Raw genomic sequence first — 21,222 nt, forward strand, 5'->3', positions numbered from 1 at the left:
TCTCTGGCTCCACACTTAAGGGTGGGGGTGGGGGAGATAGGAAGAGGTGCAGGCCCTGTGGGGAACCAGGGAGCCCTCCTGGCTTGCTGGTTTCGGAGCCAGGTACCTAGCTAGTAGTACTTGGAGCCTCTTCCCAGTCACTGGGGCTCCCAAGAGCCTCCTTTGCAATGCGCAAGGCTTAGCTTAGACTAGCCCGCTCGCAGCCAAAGGGAGTTTACCTCTCTGCAGATTGACTCGCAGCGTTGGGCCGAGCGGGACTGAAGGGGAGGGGGGCTGACGGCTAGGAGCTTGCAAAAGCAGCTGCAGGAGGGGAGAACCAGGATTGGGGAAGGGAGGTAAGGTAAAGGAGATGAGGAGGCAAGGGCAACAGACAGTCCTACCCCGCACTTTCCAGGCTTCCTCCAAGTCTCTAGCAGCTTTTACAAACTTCCCCGAAGAGGAAAGGGCAGCTCCGGGGCGGCGGCTACAAAGCCGCCGCGCAGCAACAGGCGTTGGCTGTCGCCCCGGCCGAAGCCGGCGTGGTGCTTCCCTTTGACTCCTGAATTGCACCAAAGCGGCTAACCTAGTCCTTCTTCTCTCCGTTGCCTCCTTGTACTTCTAGGTTTGCTCCGGATCCTCCGGGCTCTCCCAGCAGGCTGGCTCCCCAGGATCTCCGAGGGGGCGCTGGGCGGTGGAAAGCGAATGCAACAGTTAGCGACTCGGTCCCGCCCCCACGGGCCGGCCTCCTCGCCTTCCCACCTCCTTTCTCCCTCCCCTCCCCTTTCTTTTCTCCCCTCCCCTCACCGCCAGCTCTTGCCCGGTGGCTTTGGAGAAATGAGTGCTGGCGCAGCGTGGGTGAGGACACCAGGGGAGGGGCTCCTCTGGTCCCAGAGAACTCCCTGTTTTGCAAACCTATTTTCCCACACCAGGGTCGGCGCGCCTGCAGCAGAAGCTATAACCTGGAGCTTTATTTTGAGGGCAGGGCCATTGGATTCCCCCCCCCCCAAAAAAAAAAAGCCTGGCGCTCACCACCTTTGGTTTCAAATTCCAATCCCCACACAGACCCTGGCCTGTGATTGCTGAGAGAGGCGGGAGGGGGGACTGAGTGATAGAAATACAAGTTAATAGCTATCAGGGGTTCTTTTGGGGAACAAACAGAAGACAGAGAGTCCTATACAAATTAAGGTACAGACAAACCCCTTAGCCAATACTTGCAGAAACCTTTGCGATTCCTTCATAGGGGTAGATTAGGCCTGGTGGCACATTGCCATTTGCTCTGGGAACTCTCGGCAACAGGAACCAGGGGTCATTTGTAAAGCCTCTTTTCTACTCATCTTCCAGTTTGGAATTGCCTCTAACCAGCATGTCTTATCTAACCACCCCTTGCAAAGCCACAATACTCCAACAAGCAGGCAAACATACAAACACCAGAAACACTCATCCTGTGCATGAAGCCCATGATTTTGTCTAGAGCTTTGCAAACATCTTCTTTTCTAAAAGCCTGGGACTTTCTAAGGTTTCTTTGCATATTTTTAAGCTCTGGAATTGAAGCTCTATCCAAAAAGTAGACTCTATGTACGGGTGGGAATATGATGTGAGGTACTAAAACTGCTTTTCTGCAAAGTTCCTGTGTAGACACAAAGGCAAGTGAGCATGGAAAAGCAGAGAAAATGGAAGGACAGGGTCCATAAACCAAGTATCTTGACATAAACACACTTGACTTGTCTAGGAATAAAATTCCTTCGACTTTTATGTAAGGCAATCTGACTAATGGTGGCAGAAAGCAAATGGAGATTTTCACTTGAAATCTTTCACAGTATGGACAGGGATTGGACCTTTGTCTTGTGTGCAGAAAAATATGATGTCGATTTAATTGCCTAGAGCAAAGGAGGCAACTCACAACTAAATGCAAGACAAAACAAAAGCAAAGGGCATGAGCAGCTCTACTATGCACATAAGCAAATTGAAATAAAGATGTAATTTATTCTGTGTTCCACTTTAGTAGAACCTATATATTTCTTCCACTGTATAGCTATTTTAGCCACACTTAGAAATATCATGGGCGCTTGGCAAATGGCTATCAATGAACCTTCCAGAACACAAAGGTCTCAGGACTCTTTTGCTGGAGGAGATGAAAAATTATTAGCTGAGATTGTAATGGCTGTAGCCTTGTCTGGTCATATTGCTATACTACACTCATCTTCCCTTTTGGGTAACAAAGTTTGTACATCACTCCTTATAGTAAAGCAATTTCTTTATTTTTTCTCTTTCTCTCTTTTCCTTTCTTTCTAACCCCCCTCCTTCTTTCTGTCAGTGGCACTGGGCTTCACATTCAAGGCCTCATACTAGGAGTCAGGTGTTCTACAAGTATGGCTCATGAGCCATAATTCTAGCCCTTTTTGTTTTTGTTATTTTTTAAAATAAGATCTCACATTTGTGCCCAGGCTGACCTGGATGATGATCTTATTTATTTATGTTTATGTGTAATTGGAATGATCTACACATACTATGGCTCCCATATTTTATTGACTGAGATGAAGTCTCATAAACTTTCCACTCATATGTGCCCTCAACAGAGATCCTCCTGATCTCTGCCTTACAAGTAACTGAGATTGCATCAGCCACTAAGCCTGAACCTGGCTCTAAACAGTTCTCTCTCTCTCTCTCTCTCTCCTCTCTCTCTGTCTCTCTCTCTCTCTCTCTCTCTCTCTCTCTCTCTTCCCAGCCTCTCCCCCTCTTTCTCTCTCTCTCTCTTCCTATATCAGGGTTTTGAATTCTGAGTCTCTTACTTGCTTGGCCTGCTGGTTCATGGCTGGCACTCTACCACTTGAGCCACACCCCTACCTTAGCTTTTTGGTTATTTTTGAGGAGTGTCATTGTTGTATCTACCTGACGTTGGCCTTTAATGAAAATTCTCTGGATCTCAGACTTCTTAGTAGCTGGGATTATAGGTGTGAGCCACTAGTGTTAGTGTATGGCATCAAACTTCCTTATTCAGACAGTGTCAAATTGCAATATGGCTAATACTCAATATTTTGTTGTAATGGGAGACAAGAATATATAACTGAAATATATAGATACATTAAAAATCTTTGAGTAGTTATCATGACATCAAATCCATTAACCCTTGCTTGTAACTAGCATTACTCAACAGACTGAGTCAGCAGGGAAGATGGTAGAATGGAAGGAACATAGATTTCAAAGCCAATTTGCCTAGAAACTAATCATGAACTGAGTGTTAATTACAGTGAATGAAAAATGGCAGAAGGTAGGAGAAAGGTAAGCAGAAAAGAGGCATAAATATTTTAAGGCACTGGTGACTTATGCCTATTAATCTTAACTGCTCAGGAAGCTGAGAGATGAGGATGGCAGTTTGAAGGCAGCCCGGGGAGGAAAGTCTGCGAGACTCTTTATCTCCAATTAACCAGCAGAAAGCCAGAAGTAGAACTGTGGTTCAAATGGAAGAGTGCTAAGCTTGAGTAGAAAAGCTCAGGGGAAGCACTCTGGCCCTGAGTTCAAATCCCATACCCACACACAAAAAATTAAAGCTAAAAATAATGTTCCCCTGGGGTGTTGGTGGCTCACATCTATAATCATAGCTTAAGAGGCTAATATCTGAGAATTCTGGTCTTAAACCAGGCAAAGAACAAAAGTTCATAAGGCACTTGACCAGCAAAAATCCAGTGGAAAGGGGGAAGGCATGGCTCCTGTGGTAGAGCACCAATCTTGAACAGATAAAGGCCATGGGGCCTTGAGTTCAAATTCTAGCACACAAATAATAATTAAGCTTTGTGAAAATAACAGCACAAGATGCATTCAAACCCACATCTACAGGACTCCAAAGTTCATTTGGTTCCACAGAATCAAAATTGTTAGTTAAAAAAGATAATGTGTAAGACAATCTAAAGATACATTTATAAAATAGTGGAATAAACTCAACAATTACAACATGATCAGGAAAGTTAACTACTGTGATACACTGTACTGTGGCATATTTACTTTGAATTTTGAACTCGAAAGATTACTGACAGACTAATATCAAGGGACTCTTGAATAATATGAAAATCAGTGTTACATCATATTTTTTCTTTGTCCTTTTGTTCTTTCTCTGCTCTGAAATTCCTTAGCAATTCAGTAGAATCAGTGGTAATCAGGTAAGTTAAGTTGTGGGATAGGATCCTCTGCAACCTCAGAAGGGCTTTAGGGATGGACTGCCCCCAATTGTTTTCTCTGAAACAACACAAAGGGCTAGAAAATGATAGGCATTTATCAAGTCTATTGAGTTTTATTTCATAAATACCTAACAAATCTACTTTTTATCTTGCTGCTCCTAACTTAGTTCAAGGTACTGTCCTTTCCTACCTTGTCCTTCTTACATTATTACAGTCATTTCTGCATTAAGTGGGCAAAAGATTTTTTGTGTGCTGGAATGAGGGCTAAAACTCAGGGCCCGAGTACTGTCCCAGAGCTTTTTTTTTCTTTTTTGCTCAAGGCTGATGCTCTACCAATTGAACCACTGCTCCACTTCTCCACTTCTGGCCTTTTGTTCTTAATTGGAGATAAGAGTCTCATGGACTTTCCTGCCTGGGTTGGCTTTGAATTGTGATCTTCCGATGTCTACTTCCTGTAGCTAGGATTGCATTTGAGCCACTGGTACACAGTAAAAAGATTTTTAAAACAGTCTTATCAAGTTATAATTGACATACCATAAACTGAAATTGCTAATTTTTTTTTTTTTTTGGCCAGTCCTGGGCCTTGGACTCAGGGCCTGAGCACTGTCCCTGGCTTCTTCCCGCTCAAGGCTAGCACTCTGTCACTTGAGCCACAGCGCCGCTTCTGGCCGTTTTCTGTATATGTGGTGCTGGGGAATCGAACCCAGGGCCTCGTGTATCCGAGGCAGGCACTCTTGCCACTAGGCTATATCCCCAGCCCTGAAATTGCTAATTTTTAAAAATATTAAAACATTTACTCACAGTCTTAAATGAATATTCATAGATGGTTCAAAGGCATTAACTACTCCTCAGACTTCTGAAAATTTTATGTGATCCAAGCAACTTCTGAATATCAAACATTCAAAATCCTCATCAAAGATATCCCGAAGTCACCTTTGCATCCTGCGTGGTAGTCAACTAGAGCAATCATCCCAAGCACTCATCTTTTACTGTTGTTTATGCAGCTCCAGCATCAAAAATACCAAAATTTAATAACAGGAAAAGGCTGCAAAGCTTTATTTGCACCGTTTTTGTCACCCCATTCACTAGTTTCCAAAAGTGAATGGGCAATGCAAAGGCTACAATTGCTAATTTTTTTAATGCATAAAATATTCATAGACAGATGAAAATATCAAGGTAATAAACTTTATTCTGTCTCTGAAGTTTTCCTTGGTGCTTCTTTGTACTCTGTCCCTCCCCACACATCATCCTACAGTTCCCCTCAGCCAATGAGCTGATATATATTTTTTCATTTTCCAAAATAGTATAGCCATGAAAAACTACCTATGACATTTATGTCTTTTACCTTTCTCTGAGAGCAATGGTAAAAGCGGATTGTTTTGTGGCCCAGTTTCATTCATTCACTTGTTAATTGATATTTGCATTCTTTTCACCTTGGAGCTGTTAAGAATAAAGCTTCTATGAATATTCATAGGAAAAAATGTATATGGACATATATTTTAATTTCTCTTGAGTAGATACTTAGTTGTGCAGTACATGACTCACAGAGTAGGTGTATATTTACCTTCTTGAGAAAGTGCCAACCTGGGTTGGAGTGAGGATCAGGAGGTCATGGGTTTGTCTTATAATGATAAGGTTCTGAGTTCAAGTCCCAAAATTACCAAAAAAGAAAGAAATTATATTTGATATTTCCAACAGCTTCTTTACCTCTTTGCCAACTTATTACATGGCCAGTGCTTTTTACTATCCTATGTATATAAATAAGGCTTTCACAGTTAATTTGTACTTATGTAATGAATAATTATCTATGTAAAACATACATATTAATTTTTCATTGGCATTTTTTTCACATGAAGGCTCTGCTCAAAATTTAACTTCTTTAAAATATTAAATTTTTATTATGCTTAAATTTTATTATGGAGTTTTTAGAAATATTTATCTACTGTGAAAATAAGTTCTGCTTTAGATGAACAATACTTACCCTGTTTATGTTTTTCTTTCATTGTCTTTCTTACTAATGTATCTTCATAAGCAAAGATTTTTAATTCTGATGAAGTCTAATGTATCAATTTGTTCACTGATGGAATGTTTTGCTATCAAATGTAAGAAATGATTTTCTAACTCAGGATCACAATATTATGCTCCATGTTTTTTTTCCTAGAAGTTTTATACATTTCAATTTTACATTTAGGCCAATGATGCATTTTGGGTTGATTTTCTTAAATATATAATCATTTTTTAATGTAGAAGTCCTAACTCTTCTGAAGCATTTACTGGAAAGGTTATACGTTTTCTGTATAATTGTCTTTGGATATTTGTCCCAATTGTCACTGCATGTTTATATGTCATATGTTTCTTCTAGGATGTTAAATATGATCATATGATTTTCCTACAAATCTTCTTTGGCCTTTTGTTGTTCATAGTATGAAAGTCCAAATTTTTAACCACACCCACATGACCTGGTCTCTCTCCAAATTCTCTGACCTTATCTCATACAACTGTCCTTTCTGTTTTCTGGACTTCACTCACTCTGCCCTTTATCCAGTTCCTCAAATGCCCTGTAGTCCTTCCTGTCTCTGTACATGCTAATCCTTCTACATGAATGCTAACTTATCCTTCTCCCTACTTACCTAGTGCCTACATAGAGGCCTTACCAGTTTCTGGAAGACTTCCTGCATTGTCTAAGCTTGCTCAAGGCCCCTTCCCCCACACCTTTGAATGTGTTTTGATAACCTCCACTATTTCTCCTTCACAAGACTCCTCCCAATGCTTGCCTCATTAAACTACAGGTTTCCTGAGAGTAGATTCAGCTTCCCCAAATAATCTTATATACAAATAGCATGTTGGCAATTGACAAGTACCCAAACGCAAATTAGTAGTAAAAGGATAGATTTTTAAAGAAATGGGTCCTAAAAGAGGATATTACCTCTCTCTGTGTTTCTATTTCTTTCTGTTTTTTTTTTTTTATTTTTGCCAGTGCTAGGCCTTGGACTCAGAGCATGAGCATTGTCCCTGTCTTCTTTTTGCTCAAGACTAGCACTCTGCCACTTGAGCCACAGTGCCACTTCTGGTCATTTTCTATATATGTGGTGCTGGGGAATTGAGCCCAGGGCTTCATGTATACGAGTCAAGCACTCTTGCCACTAGGCCATATTCCCAGCCCATTCTATTTCTTTTTAATTTACTATTGTTAGTCATACAACGGGGTTTCATTGTGATATTGGCTATTATTAAATACTGGTATAGGTGGCTCATGCCTATAATCTTAACTACTCAGGAGACTGAGATCTGAGGATTAAGGTTAAAAGTCAGCTTGTACAGACAAAGCTGAGAAGCTCCTAATTTTAATTGCAACAAAAAGCCAGAAGTAGAAGCCTTGAGCACAAAAACTATGCCAGAGTACAAGGCACTGAGTTCAAGCACCATTACTGGCATGTGCATGTACACACACACACACACACACACACACACACACACACACACACACCAAGAAAAAAAACTGAACATGTGTATACAAAAATTAATTCAAAGTGGATCCTTAATTCAAAATTAGTTAAAAAATCATTTCATATGGATCAAAATGGCTTGTATCCACTATTGCTTCCTTAAGACTTAACTTTTCATCTTTTGTGTCAGTATGATTTTTACTCATTCTGACAAAATACCTGACAGCATATCATAAAAGATGGAAATATTTTAAGATTTTGGGTTTATGGTCTCAGAGGTTTCATTCCATGGTCAAACAAGTCTGCTGTTTCTAGGGAGTAAGGAGTCAGAGCAGGGAGCAAAAGAACAAATTTGGCTACTCCATGGCAGCCAGGAATAGAGAGACAGGGACAGAGACAGAGACAGAGAAAAGCAGAGAGCAAGAGAAAAGGAGAGAGGAATTTGAGAACAAGAGGGAGGAAGAGAGGAAGTAAGGAAGGATAGAAAGAAGAAAGGAAGACAGGATACACATTCCCAGTATCCCAGTAACATACTTCTTTCAGCTTGGTCTCATTTCCTAAAGTTTTCAGAACCTCCCAAAATAATACTGCCATTGGAAAGAATAGTTTATATCTAAACTATAATTGTAATATATATTGATCAAATCCATATATTTTCCTATGCAATTAAAATAAAATAATAGTACTTTTAAGAATCATCTTGTTCCAGGTGCTGGTGGCTCAAATCTGTATTTCTAGCTACTTAGGAGGCGGAGATCTGAAATTATGGTTTGGAGCCAGTGTAGGCAGACCAATCTGAGAAATTCTTATCTCTGAACAATCAACAAAATGCTATAAGTGGAGATGTGTTTATTTGTGGTGGAATACCAGTAGTGAGCAAAAAAGCTGAGTGAACATTTGAATGCTGAATGCTGGCATATATACACATACACACACACACATACACACACGCGCGCAAAGTACAAAATCATTCTAATTCATGCATTGATCAAATATTTATTTATTTATTTATTTATTTATTTGCCAGTCCAGGGGCTTGAACTCAGGGCCTGGGCACTGTCTCTGAGCTTGTTTTGCTTGAGCCACAGTGCTACTTCTGGCTTTTTCTGTTTATGTGGTACTAAGGATTTGAACCCAGGGCTTCATACATGCTAGGCAAGCACTCTGCCATTAAGCCACATTTCTAGCCTGATGATTAAATATTTATTGATCACTTATTATTTGCCAGGTTCTGATCAAGGCTCTTTGGATTGTTTGATACATAGACACTGGTAACCATAAATCTGAGACTCATATCTGTAATTCTAGCTACTGGAGTGGCATATTCAAGGCCATCCCCAGCAAAACTAAAGAGAACCATGAGATCCCATTAGCTGGGCATGATGGAGTGTGCCTGCCATCCCCAAACAGCCTAACACAAAGTGAGACCCTATCTGAAAAATAACCAGAGCAATTGGGTGCTGGTAATTCATGCCTATAATTCTAGCTATTCGGGATACTGAAATCTGGAGGATAGAGATTTAGAGCTATTCTGGGCAAAAGAATCTGTGAAACACCATCTCCACGTAATCAGTAAAATCCTAGACTTAAGGTATGACTCAAAAGATAGAGTGCAAGCAAGCAAAGTAAGAGTATGAGGCCCTGATTTCAAATCTCAGTACTAGAAAAATATAGAGCAAAAAGGTCTAGAAGGTCTAGGCACCTGCCTAGCAAGCAAGTAAATCTGAGCTCAAACTCCAGCCCTGCCAAGATAAAAAGATTCTGTGAAACCCACCTTTGAGGAGTTCTTTCAGGGCCAGAAAGCAGAGTTCAAAGTCATTTAAATAAGCATATATAAGCTGAATAGGAGATGAGGATTTGGGCATATGGAAACACCCTCAAGTTCTATGTTTTTCTGATTTGGGGATATCTATTATTTCCTTCCTCTTAAAGGGTTATGAAAGAAGAGTCTTTTCTCAGATTTTCTTTCTGCTCCTCAGTGTCAGAGTCCACATCTTATCCTTTTCCAGATCTCCAGCTCTAACTTGCTTCCTGGTTCCCCTCTGGTAGGCTATTTTCAGCAAAATTAGAATCAGAGTTATTTCTTTCCAAAATAATAACTTTAATAACTTTTCTCTTCTGTTCTATAACCTCCAGTTGCCTATTCCAGGGGTTTCAACACAAATGCTTCCTTACTAACAACAGCCTCAACAACACATGAAAAAAAGAAAGCTGGGTGTTAGAGACAATGGGTTGTCTTAGAGGCTATAACCAATGAAAAAGCAGATATTCCATCTAGAGTGAGTAGCCACCTCTTAGCACTGTTTGCTGCTAGGCAGGAATGTAATTTCAGTGTTCCAGATGTTCCATCATTTTCACGAATAACAGCATTCCAGAATTTCAAATATCATTGAGGCCAAACCTCTGCAAGCCAAAGAAAACATGTCTGTGGACAAGAATCAGTTTGTGGGCTACCAAGCTGCTACTCTGTGGCCTGTAGCTGCAAGTCTGTCACAGTTAGAAATCAAGATCTTTCTCCACAACCACCTCTCCTAATTCTGCCTCCTGCCATCCATCCACTTCTCAAGTCACATCAGATTTCTTGGGCTTTGTCTGAATATATCTTAAACTATTAATACCTGTCTCTGGACCATGGTGTGTGTTCCTTTTTACTGAAAATTTATCAATTTTTCTAAACAACTCAAATATGGAGTTCTCCAGGAATCTTTTATGGATTTCCAAATCTTAGTTAATTTTTATTGTACTTTATGTTTTTTCTTTCTTTCTTTCTTTTTTGTACTAATAATGGTGATTGAACTCATTCTGAGTACTGTCCCTGAACTTTGTTTTTCCCCTCAAGACTTGGGATTCTGACACTTGAGCCACATCTGTACTTCCTGCTTTTTGCTGATTTACTGGAGACAAGTGTCTCACAGAGATTCTTGCCTGAGATGGCTCTAAACCCCCCTTCTCAGATCTCAGCCTCCTGAGTAGCTGGGATAATGGGCATAAGCCATTAGTGTACAGCTCATAATTTAGTCTGTCTTTTACAATAATCATGCAGTAAGGTATGTATTTAATTTTCTATGTATAGCTATAGATCTTACTTCTATACCAGATAATATTTCCCACTTTTATTCAAGGTCATATTTTGATTTGTTCAACAAAGGGTGGACACTTCATTGGGCCAGGGAGGATGTGGCTAAACACTGGGACTAAGTGCCCTAATTCCTCATTTGACCAAATTATAGGTATGAAATGGCAAAATGTAAGCATATTATAAAAGTGATATATGATAGTGACAAGCTTGTCCACACCTACGTTATTTGACTGCTAATAATGATTCAGTAGGATTCCATAGGCTGTACTGGAATTGTAGGCTATTGATAATAATATTTATGCATGAAACCAGGTGATTAATTATGCCTTTTTTAAACAAGTTCGGCTAGTGAGGCTCAGAAATAACAAGGATTTGGCCAAGATTAGTAAGCATGTAAGAGGCAGAACCTATACTCTGAAATTATATGTCTTATTAAAAGGTAATCAGTCTCTTATCATTCATTATATTTCAGTTGCCTCCCTGAAGCTATTGCAAAGTATTCTGTCCATTCATGATATATATATATATATATGTATATGACATTATTTGAGCAGAGTACATTAGGGAATCTCTAGTATAACAAGGTTTTCACTTTGTAGTAGAGTTTTACATTGATGGATTAAGTTTATGTTTGGTAAATAATTCAAATACATTTTGGATCATTGAATATGCATATGACTTCTGGCTTAATTATTACAGATCTCACTTTACTTTTAGTAAAATGGAAACAGACATAACTTCCTATTTGATGTTTTGTGCGAAAAGCAAAATACAATGATGAATGTAAAGGAAATTTGTAATAAAGATTAATTATTGTTTTCCATTGTGTGATAATATGTAGATTTCTGGTAACTTTTACAATAGCTAACCAAGGGAAAATGTTGTTTTATTATTTCCATTATTTTCAGTGCTAGGATTGGAACCCAGGTCCTTTTACATGCCCTACCTGTGCTATACCAATGAGCCACATCTCCCAGATATTTTTCCACATTCTAATGATGGCAATTTGGACATAGGATTTGTTTAGCAAAACACAAAATACCATATTACCTCATTGCCATTAGGCAACAGTATTCACCAATATTATCTGTATATGGCTTTGCCTAAGGATATTTGACCCCAAATTCAAGTACTAGGGATAGAATTTTGGTTCAAAGTTGAAAGTTCACAGTTTGAAAGATTTCACAATATATGAAGCAGTTGGAGAATTTTTGCAAGACCCTTTTCTTCCTCCTCATTCAAATGTCATTCTTCCCCATCTTAAAGGCCTCATCTGACACCACTCTATAGGTGTCCTTAGAAACATTCTTGTAGATGGCAAAACATACTACTTGTAGGTGGTAAAAAAAACAACTGAGAAATCTTGGTACCAAGGATTGAAACAGTGGCTTCCAAAAGGAAAAACAATCATCTCTCAGGGAACATTATGTCACTATGGGCCTTCTGAACCATGGTGAAACATTCCTGTAATCCCAACACTCAGTAGTTGGAAGTAGGAAAATCGAGAGATTGAGGCCAGTTTCAGCTACATGATGACACTCTGTCTCAAACAACAACCAAATAAACAAAAATAATGTTCTGGGGAAATACACGTGAGTCCAAAAGATGACAGACCTCCCTACAGAGTTCAACCTGCAATTACATCTATATTATTTATCTGGATTAAGAAGAGGCTGACTTTGTTTTATCTGCACAACTTTGTTTCCTCACTGCAAATAGCACCTGAACATTGTAGAGGACAAAGTGCTTTATAAAAAAAACATGTACATATAACTCTTCAGTTTTTATAGAAACTTCTGGGCTTAAGCAGAGTAGACACTCTTATCTCTGTCACATAGAAAAGAAATATGAAACACTGAAAGCTGAACTAAATTGGCCAAAATAATCTAATTATTCACATGTAAAGAATTATGTAGCCTTGTTTAGAGTTTTCCACACTAGTTATTTCGGTGACTAGTTTACTTGAACAAATTACATCCTAGTCCTAGAGATACAGATTATTTACAGCTTTAACTGAGAACTGGTTATAGATTGTAATCCAGTTCTTCATAGCTATTTTTGAGAAAAGTAACAGTGAAGACATAGGGAGCTGGCACTGAGGGATTGTTACAGGTGAGGCTCTGTAATTCTTGGCTATTGCTTTCCTCTACAAGCCCCTTAGAAAATGTCACATGTCTGTCCTGATCTCAGGCAGCTAACTATTTACAATAATATGACTCAATCTGTGAACATCAAAACTTTTACTTCTCTGTGAGTTAGAACATAAATCAGTGAAAAGAAGAGTCATCTTTTTATCATACCTTGGAAGGGAGAGTATTTACTAGTAGGAACTCTTACACTTTACTTAATGAATCAGAGTGCTTTGATATTTCTGTTAGACATATATTACTGAATTTAAGTAGATGATTTAAGCTTGTTGTATTTTGAATAATGACCAGAGCCAAGCAAATAGTATTTTCCAACAATCGAAAACAAATGACTTTCTCATAAAGATACATATGATGCCAATTCTATCTCTTTTCCCTTCCTAAATAAACTTAAATATGGGACTAAAGATGATTCAAATAAAACAATCACATAGTGGCTTATCAGAAACAGCCCTTTTGTCTCCTATTTTATGATGCCATTAATTAGTCATCTGTTTCCAATGGTGGCCAAAATCCAAATGTGTGTGCTATGAATGTGCCGAGAAAATTTGTTAGTAAAGTTGTTATAAGCCACCCCTGTCACAGATAGCAAACCATGACAAGGATATGGATATAAAAATGATACAGTATTAGAAGAACACCTGGATTGTGACCAGATTGAAATGAAAGAGCCTCATCAAGAAATATGTAGGCTAAGCATGAATGGTTAAAGAATATATGTACCGCACAATGAAATTTTACTCATCTATCAGGACAAATGGCACATGTTCATGTTTTCTCTCATATTTGCAAGTTAGATCTATATAATTAACATATGAAAACAGGGTTATATGCATATCTACACAAACAAATTGTCTAAAAGATGGTATACTCAAAGGAGGACCCCCAATGGTGTGTCTCCTCTAAAAACTAGTGATTGGTTTATAAAAATAAATATCAAGATGCTGGAACATGTATTATTGGGAGGGAAGTGAGGTTCAGGGAAGGGAAGCACATCAATGTGAAGGGTAAGCAAATGCAATCATTACATTCATTATACATCATCTAAAAAATGAGCCATATAACTTGAGGCTAGGGATGGGATTGTGAAAGATAGGAAAATAATGGAATGGGTGACATTGATCAAGATGCACTGTACACCTGATCTGACTTGCTGAGTTGAAATTCCTTTGTACAATGACTTAAAATTAAAAAAGAAACAGACTGTGGTTACATTATGGAGGGCATGTGGAATCAACTATCATGACAGCTGACATTTATTCCACACTTAAGTCTGTGCTAGCCATCCTGAAAGCCTTACCTGAGCTACCTCATTTAATAGAAACAGCAGTTACTCTGTGCTCAGACATTCTTCAAACTGCTTCATGGTCATAAACTCATGTAATCATCACCATGAGCCTGTGAACAAGATGCTGCCCTTACTCTGATTTTAAAAAGATAATATAATAGCTGTATTATGAAGCAACTTGTTCAAGAGCATGCAGATAGGAAGTTGAGATTCAAGCCTGGAACCCTTGAAATCTAGCATCAGAGCTTATATTGTACTCATTACTAAATGACATTGACATATCACTTGTTTGAGCTTTTTCTCATTGACAAAAAGCACAGCAACTCTCACTGATTAACTACCCTTTCATAGCACCTACTAAAAGCTAGGCATTTTCTTCCAAAGTTTACAATGTAAAGGAAGCAAACAGCATTTTCGTTAGTGTTAGTAAAATAAAGTTTTATTTCATTTAAAACTCAGAACAAGCAGGTGCTTGTGCTTATATTCTTACCTACTGAGAAGGCGAAGAGGTGAGGATTGCAGATTGCAGCTCATAGCCAATCTGGGTAGAAAAGTTTGCAAGGCTCTTATTGTAATTAGCCAGCAAAAAACTAGAAGTGGAGCTGTGGCTCAAGCGATAGAGCCAGCCTTTAGTGTAGATGCCAACCTAGAGAAGAATCCTTGACTTCAAGCCCCAGTGCTGGTCCAAAACAAGAAAAAATTTTAAAAAAAAGAACAGTTGGACTGTGTTTGGCATTTTAAGATTTTCTTTATCAAAACCTAGTATTCTTTATGAAATAATTTCTGTTGTTATTTGTTTATGTACTTAGCCTGAACTCAGGGTTTCCTGCTCTTTCTTGGCTGGCATGCTCATGACTGACACTCTACCACATGGGTACACACCAGCCTGGGTTCTTTTTTTAAATTTTTTATTGTAAAGGTAATATACAAAGGAGTTACAGTTACATAAGTCCGAAAATGGGTACATTTCTTAACATTTGTAAAACAGTCATTACTCTAATTCATACTTTAAAGTATTAGGCATTTTTCTAGGTTTCTCTCTTTTTTAATTTAAATTTTATTTAAAAGGTGATGTGCAGAATGGTTACAGTTACATAAGTTACATTTCTTTTTGAACATTGTTACTGAAAGGATATGTCCCGGCAATCCCAGGGGACCATGCAGAGATAATCACAGACAGGAGAAGGTTCATAAGGAGGTTTATTAGTGGGGCCATAACTCCTATGGGAGAGGGAGCTACATGGAGTCTGCACCTTATCCAGGTGGCAGCTTCTCTCTGGGGCTCTAGGGGAATTAGGTAGGTCTTAATAGTGAGTAGGAGTGGCCCATTAGATATGGGTGGATCTGGGGGCTAATGGGAGGATCTGGGGACCTGAGGCAGAGGAAATGCTAACATTCCCCGTTTGTTGTTTATTAATAACTGGGAAGGGGTGCCAGGCCAGGTATATGGGCGGAGGTTGTTTCTTCTGGAGCTACTTCCTGCTGTACAGGGATGAAGTAGTCAGGGGTCCCTGATTCGTCATTTGGCCTGGTACCATCCAAGAAGTATTTGCTTGAAAGTTTGGTTGGTAAAAGTCCTCATCATTTTCATGAGAATGGTTATCAGGGCCAATGGGTGTCATGGTCTCCTCTGGCTACCTCCTGTAGCTTGGGCACACCAAGGAGTCACTGGGGCTGGTGTCTTCAGGACCCATACCTGTACTGGGCAGAGCAGTGTAAGGGAAGCCTCCAGTTGCCTGTAGTAACAGGATGGCCTTGAACTGCAAGTTCCCAGGTGGCATCCTGGGTGAGGGATATTATCCTGTTAAAAGAGACTTTTGAAAAGGTCAGGCAAAAGGCTGAGAAGTTCATAGGACCAGTTAACATGAACGGCATGGGAGAATACACACTAGCCATAAGCCAGGAAAGTTCCATTTGAAGCATAAACCCAATTGTGGCCCATTATAAGGAAGGAGGAATAACTGGACTAGGGGCAGGAAGGGAGTATTTTGGGGGCAATTGGGTAGTGGACTGGTTGGGAGCAACGAGCCAGAGGCTAAATATATAAATAGCAAGAATGCAAGTTTCTGTCCAGATGGAAAATGGACAGGCATGGACATTAGGTGGGCAAGCAACTATTCTTCTTGATCTCCAGGCTCTGATTAATTTTGAAAGGGCAAGTTTATATTGACTCTTTTTAAGAAGAGACTTCATCTCCTCTTACTCCTCTCCGTGGTTCCTCGTTGTCAGGATTGACCTCGTCCTGAAGGTCGAGGTGTTCATTGCTTAGATAGCTTATCCCAGCTGGCATTCATGGGGTTTGAACTCAGGGCGTTGGCACTGTCCCTGATCACTTCTGCTCGAGGCATGTACTCTACCACTTGAGTCACAGCTCCGCTTCCAGCATTTGGCTGGTTAGAGATAAGTCTCTTGAGCCGTGCTTCCAGCCTGGCTCTTTGCTGGTTAGCTGGGAGATGGAGTTTAAGAGAGATTTTCTGCTCAGGCTGGCTTTGAACTGAAATCAAAAGAGTCTTAGCCATAAAAGCCCCTTCTATTTCCAAATAAAGAAACAGGAGAACAATAGTAGAGCTTACCTGTAACTTGTTGAGAATTGACCAACAAATACTTGCCAGAGTTCTGCAATGACAAAACTCAATAGATGTGTTAGGAGTCTTCAAACAACAACTGATTAGCACTTTAGAGTTCCTTGGGTTATTTAACCACTAGCATTGTGCCAAAACTCCAAACTTGGCACCTTTTTGTTATTTACCAAATTGCATCTAACTGCAAACTAGCATTAAAAACCAAATCATATCATTTAGCATTACCAGCAGGTGGAAGAGAACACAAATAAATAATAATCAAGAGGGCAAAGGGTCAAGACAATGTAAAAGCCTCAGCTTCAGTGGATCCAAAGTGGCTGTGTCTTCAATCCCGAATCAGCAGACTTCATTAGTCATGTGTGATGGAGGCAGGCAGGAGAGATGGGTTGGATCTGGGTGAAGTAGTGACATCTCTCAGCTTCCCTTAGATGGACTGTCATACCTCCTGCTGGGTTGCCTACAAATTTCTACACAGACTGGTTAAAGACATTTGAAATCTCCCAGTATTCCCTGACAGCTTACTCTGAGTTCTCTGGCTTTTGCAGGCTGGTGCCTTACTAGTTTAAGCAAGGTGACAACTTTAAAAAGATTTTAGAAGGTTTGGGCCTTTAACCATCTTCCTAGTGACAAAATCCACCCAGACCAAAGGCCAACCAAGTCTGCTCTCTGCAGCAGCCACGACAGTTTCTGAGACATGGAGGGGGAAGACACCAGTGATACCCCAATGCAACCCTGTGGCCACCAAACACAACTCTGATCCTTTTAATCTTGGAGTAAGAGTCACAGCCATGTCTCTTAACTTACTGCACACTTGAAGTCTCGGTTGCAACTCTGTCATGATGGACCTGCTATTAACCCAATTCTACTGAGCGACTTGGGGCAGGCAAAGCCAGAGCAGGAGCACTCTGGGCCTGTCAAAATCTTCACAGGAACACCACCAGTGACTCCTAAATTCCCTGAACAATTTCCCATGCAAGAGAGACAGAATAAGGAACCACTAGTGGTGAAACCAGGCAGTTTGGGAGCAGACTGTGGAGGCAGCTTCTGGTAGCCATGGGCCATCACAGTCCATGCAGCTAGCACACATGTTGACCTGCATCCTATAAAGCAAAATATCAATCCTGGGTCAGGAAAATCGAGGTCCGCAGCCACATTTGCACACTCGTTCCACAATGATGCTGGTCCCTTGATCTTAAAGAGTTTATGAGAGCACAGGAGAGAAAATGGAGAAGCAAAATCTTAGTCTATATCAAAGAATTGTCAGGATTAGATGTACACTTGACTTTTAGCATAGATGGACATAAAGAATTTATACCATATGCATATTTGAACCTTTTGTAGGTTTTCTTAGACACATTTGCTTATACCCAAACATGATTAGTTTGGGTTTAAAACTGCTTTTTTTTTTTTGGCTTGGAGTCTGGTGATTAGTCAGGATTGCCTCCCAGCTGTTTACTGTGACTCCACCCACAGGTGGCAAGGATCAGTTTAACACAAGACTTAAAATTAAAATAGTAGTCAAAAGCAAGTAATTTTGAAACCATGATGCCAGTTGTTTTTTTTTCACATATTTTATATACAGAGAGACAGACACATGTGCACAAGCTTTGGGGCACGCTTAGACTTTCTTTTTTAATTGGCCATTTAAGTTTTCTGGAATTTCAGTGGCGAAATGACATTATTTTGCCCATATTGTAGAACCACGTGGTCAGTTAGAAAACAAAAACTTTTCCAGCAGACAAAAATTTTCATAGATCATTCAGCGAGGTAATGGAGAAGACACATTTTGAGAAACCAATTCAGCTCCAATGGGGAGCTGAAGTGGGATGCTATGACCAGAGAAGGTCCACGAGATGGGAGACAGGACAGGAACAGAACACAGACATGTGGCATGGCATAATGGTGACGGAGCTGGTCAGAGCCTTATAAGGGTCAAAGCAAGACACCTTCACCTTGGGGTATTTGAATTGAAAGGCAGTATTTACAGAGTTGGGGTGGGGGCAGGGTTACAGGAAGCTTTCCACATCTGCACCCTGCCTCTAGGAATTTGGCATACCTGGGTGGCTGGGCTCCACCTCCAAGAGGTTTGGTTTTTTTTTGCCAGTCCTGGGGCTTGGACTCAGGGCCTGAGCACTGTCCTTGGCTTCTTTTTGCTCAAGGCTAGCACTCTGCCACTTGAGCCACAGAGCCACTTTCAGCTTTTTCTATATATGTGGTGCTGAGGAATTGAACCCAGGGCTTCATGTATATAAGGAAAGCACTCTACCACTAGGCCATATCCCCAGCCTGACTTCTGGCCTTTTCTCATCCTGGTTTCTGGTGTATACATTGGTAGCCAGTAGATTAGTCTTCCCCCTAAAACAAGGGTCTCTACAGCAAAGTTCAATAGGTCAAAAAACATGTCGCTCAGGTGATAACTCAAGGAAGCAGGAAAGTGGCTTTCTGGACACTTCTCCATCCCCTTTGGTATTTCCTTCTGTGAGCCTGTTCTTGTAGATTCACAGATGCCATACGGAGGATCAGTGATAATTGCATCAAAATATGCACACTTTCTCCAGGAAGGTTTAGATGCATCTGAAACCAGGACATCAAGGTAATACTTCTCTAAACCATATTGACGAAGGTTTGCCCTAATATTTTCATCTGGTCCTCTCCATTTCTGGTTTTTCCTACTAGCCTTTCCCAAGCCATGAACTGTGTTGTAGTCTATGTCTGTCCCATATACATGTGCACCAAAATGAGCAGAAGCTATCAGGAGGCCACCTGTTCCAACAAATGGATCAAAGACAATGTCATTTTCTTTCACTTTTCCATGGTTGGCCATGATGAATGATAAGCCAGCATCTGTACTTGTATTTCCAATAAAATGTCTCTTTTTGACACTATAAGACTCAATCAGTTCTCTCTGTCCATCGGCAATCCATCTACCAAAATAAATATTATGTGGATTCTCAGGTATGCAATTTGGGTCCAAACCATAATCGTCTAAAACAGAGAAGATATGTTGCGGTTTCTTTAAGTCTACTTTTCCTTCAAATGGCAGAAATTCAAGTTTATCTATTCTTTTGATTTTTTCTTCTTGTGTCAGTGTTTTATTGAATGTATGAATTTTTATCTTATATGTAGAATCTGAATGTAGATATGGAACCATCTTCTCCACAGGGTAATTTTTTAGAGAAGTATACAGTTCCTCAGGAGATTTTCCATGACCCCATAGTTCAAAAATAGACTTGGCACACCCTGTTCATTTCATTAAGTTTCTTGCAATATCTTCAGAGGGAATGTTAAGAATCCAAAATGGAGACTTTCCATAAGTTTCCTGAGTATTGGTGAACTGGCCTCCAAAAAGTGAAAGCAAAGACTTTATTTCCGGCAGCTGAAACTCCAGGTGCTCCTGTGCCATGAGCAGAAGATACCTGTTCAGGTGGCAGGACTGCGCCATTGCAGCTGCCCGGCAAGCACATGCACGGCACCCAAGCGGCCCCCATCCCCTTCCCACTCCCTGCTGATAGCTTTGACCTAGCCCTGTGACTTATGTTCCCTGGGAATGGGGCTTGGAACTTGGTGCCAAGATTTCAGTCAGTACGGTGGTCTTGTGGCCCTACGGAAAATTGGATCCAAGCCCCCAGCTAATGGTCACTCACCCTGGTTGGAGGTTCAAATCCATTGTTGTTGTGGATGGAAGTAGAGTGCTTGGTCAGGGGAAGTTACCTCAGTGGTCCTCTTGGTGGGCTTAGGACATCAGAATAGGTCCCTGGAGCAGCTTGGACCCCCCAGAAATGATGGAGCAAATCCACTGGGGAACCTATTCCCGGGTTCGGCACCAATGAAAGGATATGTCCCAGCCATCCCAGGGGACCATGCAAAGATAATCACAGACAGAAGAAGGTTCATAAGGAGGTTTATTAGTGAGGCTATAGCTCCCATGGGAGAGGGAGTCTCACCTTATCCAGGTGGTAGCTTCTCTCTGGGGCTATAGGGGAATTAGGTAGGTCTTAATAGTGAGTAGGAGTGGCCCATTAGATATGGGTGGATCTGGGGGTTAATGGGAAAAGCTGAGAACCTGAGGCAGGGGAAATGCTAGCAGTTACCCCTCCCTCATTTTCTCCCACTCCTCCCAAAGTTTTAAAGTTCATGTCTAACCAAGTGTCTAGTGTATATCACTGTTGAATTGGTTCACACTTTGTCCCACTGATTTTGTGATTCCTCTTTCCTTCCCCAAATCAGTGTCATCTCTTCCCTTGTTTTCTCTCAGTTTTTCCCTCCCAAAGAAGTTATATAGTGCATTTTCAACATAGTGTGTAGTGAGTACTACTGCTGAATTGGTTCATCCTTTGTCACTCTGTTCCCGTGCTTCCTGCCCCCCCTCCCCCAATTAGATAAAGTTACATTCAAGACAAAGGGTACAGGTAGGTAGCCTGGCTTGTTGAGGGTTAATTCCAGATGTAATCTCATGGACCTATCTTCCTGGACTGAATTGAAACTGTGATCCTTCAAGTCTGAGGCTACTGAGTATTCAGGATTACGGG

General features: G+C 40.5%; 1 protein-coding gene and 1 non-coding gene across 2 annotated transcripts; both read right to left on the minus strand.

Annotated features, from left to right (window-relative positions):
- Positions 1-183: 183 nt before the first annotated feature.
- On the minus strand, positions 184-20,170 carry LOC125343081 (tRNA (guanine(10)-N2)-methyltransferase homolog). The gene is given in 2 exon segments (XM_048335378.1): positions 184-538; positions 18,985-20,170. Coding segments are annotated over 2 exon segments (1,506 nt in total). The 5' UTR covers positions 20,136-20,170.
- Positions 5,139-5,271, minus strand: LOC125344401. Its single transcript, XR_007209524.1, has one exon. It is a non-coding gene; the product is annotated as a small nucleolar RNA SNORA13 (small nucleolar RNA).
- Positions 20,171-21,222: the final 1,052 nt, after the last annotated feature.

Source organism: Perognathus longimembris, chromosome 28 (genome assembly GCF_023159225.1).
Source record: "Perognathus longimembris pacificus isolate PPM17 chromosome 28, ASM2315922v1, whole genome shotgun sequence".
NCBI classification, from domain to species: domain Eukaryota; kingdom Metazoa; phylum Chordata; class Mammalia; order Rodentia; family Heteromyidae; genus Perognathus; species Perognathus longimembris.